Source organism: Sarcophilus harrisii, chromosome 4, assembly GCF_902635505.1.
Source record: "Sarcophilus harrisii chromosome 4, mSarHar1.11, whole genome shotgun sequence".
NCBI lineage: Eukaryota > Metazoa > Chordata > Mammalia > Dasyuromorphia > Dasyuridae > Sarcophilus > Sarcophilus harrisii.
This window is the reverse complement of record NC_045429.1, coordinates 67,562,698-67,572,591: the sequence shown is the minus strand read 5'-3', so window position 1 is coordinate 67,572,591 and position 9,894 is coordinate 67,562,698. Positions and strand designations below refer to the sequence as shown.

The 9,894-nt window shown below is 44.1% G+C and overlaps 1 protein-coding gene across 1 annotated transcript in view; it reads right to left on the bottom strand.

The window, feature by feature from the left end:
* Nucleotides 1-358: 358 nt before the first annotated feature.
* FAM20B (FAM20B glycosaminoglycan xylosylkinase) overlaps nucleotides 359-9,894 on the bottom strand; it is a 34,357-nt gene continuing 24,821 nt past the window's right edge. Inside the window, exons 5-8 of the mRNA XM_031936956.1 lie at nucleotides 7,851-8,022; nucleotides 7,431-7,622; nucleotides 4,538-4,597; nucleotides 359-2,578 (exon numbers count right to left, since the gene is read on the bottom strand). Coding sequence (XP_031792816.1) covers nucleotides 2,347-2,578; nucleotides 4,538-4,597; nucleotides 7,431-7,622; nucleotides 7,851-8,022 — 656 coding nt within the window. The 3' untranslated portion in view covers nucleotides 359-2,346. The remainder of the gene's footprint in view (nucleotides 2,579-4,537; nucleotides 4,598-7,430; nucleotides 7,623-7,850; nucleotides 8,023-9,894) is intronic.

Genomic DNA, 9,894 nt, shown 5'->3' with positions numbered 1-9,894 from the left:
CCCTATTCTCTTTAATCCTAACATAGGACACATTCTTACATATCAATGGTAGAGAAATCTAATTTTAGTAATAAAGCTCTAGCTTTAATTATTATTCTGGTCCTGAGGCGCAAAGTCCATGAATTTGTGCTTGGTAAGAAATGGAAAATGAAACAATGAATTTGTTGCAATAAGGAAGTGAATCAATGTTCTGGGAATGAAAAAAAAGGCCCATTTTAACCAAGCCACCTCTATTTTCTCTCTTCTTCCTTTAGCAGAATAATTTACTTTCAATCACCAGAATGAAATGCCCAAGTTTTCAGAAGTTTCCATTCTTTTCAGTTTGACCTCATAAAGGCAAGAGGTATATCAGGAAAGATGTGATCACATAATCTTCTTTTATTCATTTGCATCTGTATAGCATTAAAGTAGCATTTATCATAAAGAGCAAAGCTAATAGTCTTAAGATCCAACTCTATCTCTGAAGCTATCTCCCAGAGATTTTAAGGTAGGTGCTATCCAAGTGACTCTCAGCCTATGCGAGAATTTTCCTGGATACACAAAGTAAACAATCTTGAAACTGAAATAAGCTTCTCCCTTTGACATAATGACAGCATTTTGTGTGACTACTTTCCTTTCATTGACATGGCAAAATCCTTTTTTCCCTAATAGCCCATTCTCGAGCTGGTCTCAGATAATGTGTACATGGGATTTTAAAAAAGTGTCCAACTTCCATGATATTGCCAAAGGGTTACTCAATATTGTCTCTTAAATTCAGAAAACTGGGCTTTATCTCTCCGCAGTCAGTTTCAAGACTATTTAAACTGATTCCCAATGACTGGGATCAAACACGTTCAATTATGTCATATAAATAATAGTCTCTAATCAAGGGAAGTATAAACCTAGAAAAGTAATAAGGACCAGAAGCAGATGACCCAGGAGTGATACAAGCCTAGTCTTGGAGCTGACAGTCCATCAGGCCCGTTTACCTCACACATCCAGAGCCTTTTTTTCCAGAATACAAACACAAGCTTTAGTGACAACAACCTTGAGGGCCCCCAAATCTGGAGTTACGGAAACACGGCCAGAATATCACGACGCAGGGTCAGGACATAAGATGAGAAGAAGGGTGAGATGGGATATGAAACAAGCGAGCCTTGAAGGCTACGTGCGTCGCTGCCGACTCCAACCGAAAGGTTGGGAAAGCCACTGCCAGTTCTCTCTAGTCTTTCCGAAGGCCCCCAATTACAATCCCTTGCCAAGTCCGGCTGTCACAAAAGGAGCCCTGACTGTTCCTAGAAGGGATCGGGTTTTCTCAGAGACGCCCCGGAGCACTCTCCTCTGAGGGCCTGAGAAGTCTCCGTGACTCTGGATCCCCCATGGAGCCGAGCCTTAAAGGCAAAGGAATTCCAGACTCTCTGAGGTGCCCGGGGCCTCTGAGAGCGCCTGACCCCAGCCGTCCCTGATGGCTCTCCTACCACACCCAGGGCTGCTCTCTTCCAGACGCAGGGAGGACCCGGCCCGGGCCGGGCCACCCTCACTTCTTTCTCCAGTTTTCCTGCTCACCGGGAAAGCCTCTGCCTGCTTGGGGCAAAAGTTAAGCCTGTGCTCCAGACGCCGGGGGCGGTGCTGGAAGCTTTTACATTTCTTGCAGTAGTGGATGGAATCTTTCTCCCAGGAATCCCGAATGCATAGGAACCTAACCTGACTCTAAATGAGGGTGACTTCCTGCTTCTGTTCTTGGAGGGCAGATTCATTCTAGCAACCACAGGGTTTGCTAAAGGGCAGAGCAGGGGGGCCCCGTGCGCCAAAGGTGTGGGCTCTGTTTGCTTGGCGATGGCTTTGCTCGCCACCACGGCCACCTCTCTAAGAGGGGGGAATGCCGTCTCCAGGGAGAACCAAACTGCTGAAACTGCATCTGAAACACGTTCAAGTCTCTTTAGATGATGAGTAAAGGAAGGGAGGCAGAGGGGACAAAGGATGGAAGGACTGAGGGGTTCAACCAAAACACACAAGCGCACACACACACACACTCCAGAACCCCTCTGGGATTCACGTTCCGACTCCAGGCTTCGATTAGTCCTCTGCAACTGGACACCAGGTATTATTGTGATGCCCTTTACTAGAGATGGACACGCCAAAACGGGGCAGTGCCAGCGATGTCAGGGGCCGTGCAGGGGCCTCACGACGGCCTGAAGCTTTCAGTTAGTGCTTTAGCTCGTCACGGGAAAGCCCGAGACCCAAAGGCTGCCCGTCCCCTGTGGCCAGAGATCGTGTTGCCAGTCTTTGCCCATCCATCCCTTTGGAATCATTTGTGCTGTTTCTCTATCATTTGTAAAAAGAAGTTTCAATTGTTTTCCACTAAAATTACAAGTGGGAGAGAGTCATCCTGTCCTCCACCAGCACAGCGTCTGTCCCAAACTGATCGGTGCACTGCTTCACAGTGGCCAAGATGCTCAGGAGTCGCTGATCCAGAGCCTCCAGATGGGAGTCAGAGAGCACGGGGGAGATGGGGTCGTGAGCCGTGGCCGACTTTAAGGCAGACTTCAGCACACCGTTCTTTAGGTAGTTCAGCCTGTTCCAGGTGGAGACCCGAATTCTGGAAAACAAGAGGTGAGCGTCGGTCACTGGGAGGAAGCCTGCCAGGAGTGTGGCTGCTCCTGCCTTGCGCCAGCTCTGCCGGGACCCAGCTGGCTCCCCCCTGGGACCGCCCTTCTGACTATTTCATTGACCCAGAGGACAAGGGTGAGCCCCGAGGGCAGGGGCACACTTCGGCCCTTCTTCTGGCTCCAAACAGGCCCCTGGCAAATGCCGGTGGACTAAGCTCTTGTTAAATCTAAGACTAGCGAGAAGACAGGCCTTCTAAGCCAAAGCCAAGCCAAGTCGGGGGGACCATGTGGCTCTGTGTAAGGATGGTGCTTTCTCGGGTCAGAGTCTCCCAGGGGAGGCAGGAGCAGAGCCAGGGGCTGCCCTGCCTCCATCTCCTGCCCGGCATTTGCCGCTCTAGGCAGGCTGGCTCCCACAGACCTTCCCAGTTTCACTATACGTTACCGTGCCTTCCACGCACAACAGCTAAGTCAAAGTGACTTTCTCATTCTTCCTCACACCCAACACTCCTTCTCCTGAGTCAGCTCAAGCACCCCCTAGAAGCCTCTCAGAATCCAAGCTGCATTTAATGCCTTTTTTCCTCCAAAGTACCATTATTTATTCTGTGAATACCTATACCTCCATCTATCATTCATCAATCTCTATCATTCATCTATCTGTCTATTCATTTACTCTCTCCCTCTTTGTAGCCCCAACACTCAGCCTCAGTGAAAGGCGGTCAAGTTCCTTGAGAGCAGGAAATATGTCACATCTGTCTCTCTGTGCTCAGTGCAGTACAGTGCTTAGCACATAAGTGCTTAATGAATGCTTGTAAGCTAAAGTAAAACCCTGACAGTACAGTTTTAGTCAATGTACAGGGAATCTTCTACTTATAAATGGGGTGGGCTCCAGAAACACATTCGTAAGCAATTTAGAACTCTAAAAAAATTTGCTAGCAATTCAAAGTGCACAAACCATGTCATAAATGGTGACCGGGTTCTCTAATCCACACTGAATCTCAGCATCAGTGAGTTGGTAGGAAAGGGCAAGAAATCCTCATCGACAGCATTAGTGAGGGCACTACAGTCCTTGCGGTCCTCAGGCCACCCAGCTGAAGCATCTTTTCAATCACTCATATATGAGAAAGGCATGAACTATGCTAAGCCTTCCCACATTGTGAGAAAGAACATATAAGAATAGTCAGTAGGAAGACATCTTGCTAATTTATAAATTTAGGGCTGGTCTGTGTCTCTGCTTTTGTCAATCTGTAGAAAACCCAAAGCCAACTCCATTCCAATTATTAGTTGCTAATGAATCTAATGCTATCAAAGGAGAAAAATTAGATTTCTTGCTTCCTATGTCCAGTCCTGTGGATCAGGAGGACTTTAGGAAGCATGCCTGCCACCAGTCACACTCCTGACGGTACCCTGGGAGATATACGGGGCTTACAATACAGAGGACACAGATTTTGAAGTCTGGAAGAACTGAATCCCAATCCTGTCTCAGTATGTCCTAGTTAGCTCGGAGATGCTGCACAAGACACCAAATCTGTCTTTGGTTAGTTTCTTCATCTGCAAAAAGGGAATGATAAAAAGTACCTGCTTTCTGGATTGGTTGGGATCAAATGCAGAAACTCACATCAAGTGTTAGCTATTATTATTATTAATTGTAGTAGTAGTATTCTCTATGGAGTAAAATCTTACTAGATGTTCTTGAATATTCAAATCAGTAAAAACAAATTAGGGAGAGGTTTCACAGTCAGCATCCCATTTTCCTTTTATACTGTAGGTTCTAAAATGAATGTGCTTAAAGAAAAAACAAATATGAAAAACATGAGAGCAAAATTGCCTTTGGCTTTGACTTCAAACTTCTGCAATTGTCACAGAACTTTGGGTTGGGAGGCTTATGTCCTGCCTGGGTCAGTGTGACAGAGGTGTGACATGCCAGCTTTGTCTGGGAAGGTTTAACTCACATGCAGCACTGGTAGAGAGGGGCGAGGATGCTTCTCTCATCCAGAGTAGGGTTTCCAAAGCTGAAAAATAAATGAGAAGTCAGTGGATTAGATTCAGAAGAGCCAACACTCTTTTTAACCTCAGCAAGTTCTGCAAAGAATCCTAAAACTGGTCCCAGATAAGTTCATGCTATACAAGCTCCAATCACTGAAATTAAAAAATAAACAGGGTATGGCCAGACACAGGATCCCCAGTGGCTGGTTCTGAGTATCTAACAAATAAAAATGACAGTCCCTTTCCAAACTCCTTTCTCCTATCAAGATCTCCCAAGACGGTCCAGTACCGCCATTTACCATAAGATAATTGAATTTATATGATTCAATGATATAAAACAGCAATAAGGGTCAAAAAAAAAGGGATTGTGGTGGTGAGAGAGGTTCAATTTCAGGAAAGGGGAGGACAAAAGTTACAGACTCCATACAGACCATTCTACAATCAAGCAGATTTCAAAAGGATTGCCTCACTGTCCACCAAAATGACAAAGGAGAGGCTCATCCTGTTACTTGCCAGAATACTTCCTCTCCCAAAGTAGTCTCCTCCCTGTTTTACAGAAGCTCAGGGGAGCCCGATTCATTGCATATCAAGCATTTGTGTTAAAATGATCTTGGCAGATAATTTAGAGACAGAAATGAGGGACCACATTCTCCACATTCCATTCTGGAAATGAAACAGCCGCTGGTCACACTGGAACAATGCACAGCACAAATCTGCATTTTAAAATGATAAAACAGCTACAATGATGATTCCAAGGTAAAATTCTGCTATAAATAATTAGGGTCCAAACAGGTATCAGAAAGCCTCAAGAGATGCTGGCACTCTGGACTGGCTTGACTGTGAGTCAGAGAAGCAGCAGCAATGCTGGTAGGCTTCTGCCATTCCCAGAGCACTGGGTACCCCATGTTTGGTACAAGATGGTGGCACTTTTAGCAAATGCTGTGCATTCATTTTTAAGGAGCAGCTTCAGTATTCCCAGGAGCAGTGTGAAACTTTCCCCCAAAAGCAGTGATGTAGCACTTGCTACGTTCTGAGTGCCAGTCAAATATCACACTACTGCCATCACTTAGTAAGCACCATCAAGTACCTCGGAAAACATGGGAGAGACGGAGTATTAATCAGAATTAGGCTCTGCTTTGCTCCCAAATCTTACAAGAAAAAGAAAGAAATTAAGAGTAAGTTTTTCTTTATCCCCAAAGATTTTTTAGCCAAAGAGAAAGATGAAAACAACTTTTCTGTTAAATAATCATAGATTAATTTTTCTTCTTCTCCCAATCACCAAAGGGCAATGTTTAGACAGCCATAACTAAAACAATATGGAGAACAACTAAATCTACTATATCAGGTGTTAAATTATTTGCACCTCTGAACAAATGAAATCTGAAGTTGAATAAGTGTCAGTGTCCATTGCACCTTCAATTTTGCAAACTTGTCTAGCCTCCCTGGCCCTGGCACTGGCCCCACTGTCAATAAAAGCAGCCCTCCCCTCTGACCTTTGGAAAAGTGACTTGACATTTCACTAAAAATCTGAGTGGAAAGGGCAAAGATGGCAAGTCATTTCTGATGTTAGAAGGAGAAGGAAGAAGTACTGACAGGGAAGTTTCTATGTAGGGGCAAGGTGGAGAACTATATTCTCCCTTCCACAGAAAAGGATGGCAGCAGAAAGGAGCTTAGAAAAGACAACATTGTGGGCCTGGAGCTGGAAGGAACCTGTATCTAGTTCAACTTTCCCATTTGGAAGGAAAGAAGGAAATATGGAAGGAAAGAGGGAAGGAGACAGGGAGGAGGGAGAAAGAAAAGGAGAAAAAGGAGGAAGGAGAAGAAAAAGGGAGGAAAAAGGGGAGGAAGAAGAAGAAAGGGAAGATGGTGATCATACATACCAGGTACTGTGCTAAGTACCTCACAAATATTATTAGATCTCACAACAACTCTGGGCAGCATGTGCTGTTATTACCACCATTTTAGAGTTGAAGAAGCTAAAGCAGAAACAGATAAAATGACCTGTCAGGGTTACAAGCTAGTAAATATTTGAGGTTAGATTTGTACTCATCACACCCTAACTCCAGGCCCTGAACTCTCCACACAATGCCTACCTAAGACCTGTAGATAATTCTTGAGGGTTTTCAGTAGATCCAATCTTCTGTTTGCAGAATTTTGGCCTTGGGGTTCTATCTTAAATCCAAGTAATGGGCAGATTGAACTCCTCCCCTTAAATATCTCCAGAGCTGAGAAGGAATTCCATATTGCTTAAAACATCCCATTGCTGTAAGAACCTCAGAAGTCTCTGTCCCATTAAACAGAAAAGCTAGAAGCAGCCCACAGGCTCTCAGTGATCTGGCCAGAGTAAGGCCTGTGACAGGGGCCAAAAGCCCCCTTTCTTGCTGTAGGGAGTTTGAGTATCATCAGTTCCTCAGGAGCTCCTGTGGGCATGAATCAGCACCAGTCCCTAAACAGTGACCCATGTACTGGATCTGGGTCCGGCTTTGTTTTCTAATGTCTGTTTCTGCTTGTCCCAAAGAAGAAGCTATAAAAACTCAACAGGCTTTCCTGGTTTTTCTGCCCCCTTCTACCTCACACCCCAAGAAGACCCCATCCTCCCTGAGTGCTCTAAATCAAACAACATTAAGACCATTATATTGCTGCAAAACACAGAAAAACAAAGAATGCCCAAAGGCAGCAGCGGCAAAAGCGGAGACAGGTGGGGGCCACTAACAGGGGCCCCACCCCAGATCTCTGCCGGCCATTTCCTGGCCCCACCTCTGAATGGTTCCCAATAACCTTTTGCGGCCACATGTCTGACCCTGGGACCGGGTTTCTTTCTGGGGCACGCGAGCCGCTCTCCGACGAATACGGACGCACCTCTTGGCGTTGTCCAGGAGAATAAGCATGCTGGCGCCCTCGTCGTCCTGAAAGCTCTCGTAGTGGTGGCGGTCGGCATTGCCAATCAGATAGTCAAAGACCGCAGTGTCCACGATGTCCAGAAGCCGGGGCCCGGAGTCGTAGGGGGACGTCTTCTTCACGGCGTCGCAGTAGCTGTCGTCGTACTCCCACCTGGAGGCAGGCAGCATCACCACGGTTATTACTGAGCGCCAACACTGGGCTGGGCACTGTTCAAAACAAAGAGAAGCCAGAGTCCCTGCCCGGCAGGCTCACGCTGGCTGCCCGGCCCCACGGAGCCTCTGAGTGCCCGAAGCCTCCGAGCCAGCGGGCACCAGACTGAGCCCAAGGGGGGGGATTAATTAGCAGCCTGCCGCCTGCCCCCAGCTCTAGGACTTTTACCTGGCAAGCTTCCCCTCCCTGTAAGTCCTGCCCCACGGGTGTCGGTGTTTTTGCAGCGGCCAGACATCTGGAAGCCACAGGGTAACAGACCCTTCCATGAGGTCTCCATCCGCACAGGCGGGCTCCGTTTCTCGGCAATAATAACACTTCCCGTAAAAGCAAGTGTTGTTACCTTGGAGAGAGAAAGAGGCCAAATATAATGTGGGAGAAATGGAAAAGCTCAGTCACGCCCCCCCAAACATCGTAAAACGGCTCCATGATGAGAACGGGGGCCTGAATGCTGGGGTCAAACCAAGAGCTTGGTTTAAACACAAATAAACTTTGTCTTTTTCATGATACATCACTGCCAAGTAGGTCAAATATCGAGCCCACTGCCATGCACAGAGTAGGAGTACTTTAAAGGCTTGAAGTTATATTATATTCATTATATATTATATTATAAAAGATGCTACAGGGGGCGGTAAGTTTTGAGCACAACTTTAGCCAGGGAAGAAGAGATGAGAGAAAGAAAAATCTTCCTGCAGAGTTGCAGCTTAATGTTCTTTCCATTGCATCACTCTCTTCTCACCAATGAAAGGAGTAGATGAAGAAGGAAAGAAAAGGAGAGAACAAGAGGAAAGGAAAAAAGGAGAGAAGGGAAGGGAGGAAGTAAGTAAGAAAAGAAAGAAGAAAGGGGAGAAGGGAAAGGAACAGAAGGGAAGGAGTGCAAAGAAAGGGAAGAAATAAGGGAGAAGACTATTTCAAACTATCTCCTATTTTGGACAATGTAGATGAGAGAATAAGAAGAGAAAAGGGCCTTTTTAAAAAAAAGACATACATGAAGAGATCCTAAAGAAATGGAAGCAGACGATTACTAAGAGCTGTCAGGCCTGAGTTATCAATAAAACGTGAAGACTAAGGGAGAGTGAAAAGACAGAAATGACAGTAAGGTTTTCAAAGCCAACTATCTAGAAAAATAATATGAAACTCATAGAAACAGGTTATTTGGGAAAAGGCATTGACATTAAGAGAAAAAATTAATTTGATTTTAGATATGATGAGTATGAAATACCAAATGGATATACAAATGGATTGATAAAGACAGAGATTTGGATGTGACCTACACAAAGGCAATAGCTGAAAAAGTAGGAATAGAAAAGATCTTTTAAGAACAAGCATAAAGAAAAAATGAAAAGTAAAGAGGAGAGTCTCTTGTCCTTAGAATTTCCTCTGTTCTTTAAAATGACTTTATAGTGGGAATTTCATGCAAAATAGTATTGGTTGCTATTCTTCAAAGGATCAGAAGTAAAAATTTTATAAATAAACCATTCTCAAAAGGATAATTGCAATTAGTAATTTGTACTATTAATTATTAGTAATTATATTGAAGATTATTCCAAATCAGTAATAAGAAAAATTTATATCAAAACAACTTTGAAGTTTATCTCACACCCAGCAAAATGGCAAAAATAATAAAAGACTGAACTGTGCTCGTCAATGCTAGAGAAGTTGTGAAAAGACTGTTATGCTCTAAACTCTTGATGGAGATGTAAATTGGTTTACTCATGCTAGAAAACAACTTGGAATTCAAATTTATAAGAAATAATCAAAATGTTCTGAGCAAGATCTCATCAGTAAGTGACATACTCTAAGGAGGCAAATGAAAGAAAGAATATACCTTTTCTAAATACACCAAAGTATTTACAGCAACACTTGTAGTTGTCTTTTTTAAAAGACAAAGTAAGTCTCAGTGACTGGGAAAGAACCAAATAAATATATGTTTTATGGGATGGAAATAATATAATGGAAACTGTGCCAAGAGAAAAGACGAACATGAAGAATTCAGAAAAGCATAGGAAGACCTACATGAACTAATGCAAGGTAAATTAGAAGAAAAAGGAAAATAAGATACACAGCAATTAAAATAATATGAATGCAAAGGACAAAAAACTCCCAAATTCTATGCTGTATAATTATAATAACTAAGAAGTATGGTCTTAGAAGAGTTTAGAAAATACATCTCTCTTCTCTCTGCAGAAATAGGATAGACGTGAAATAGTTTATA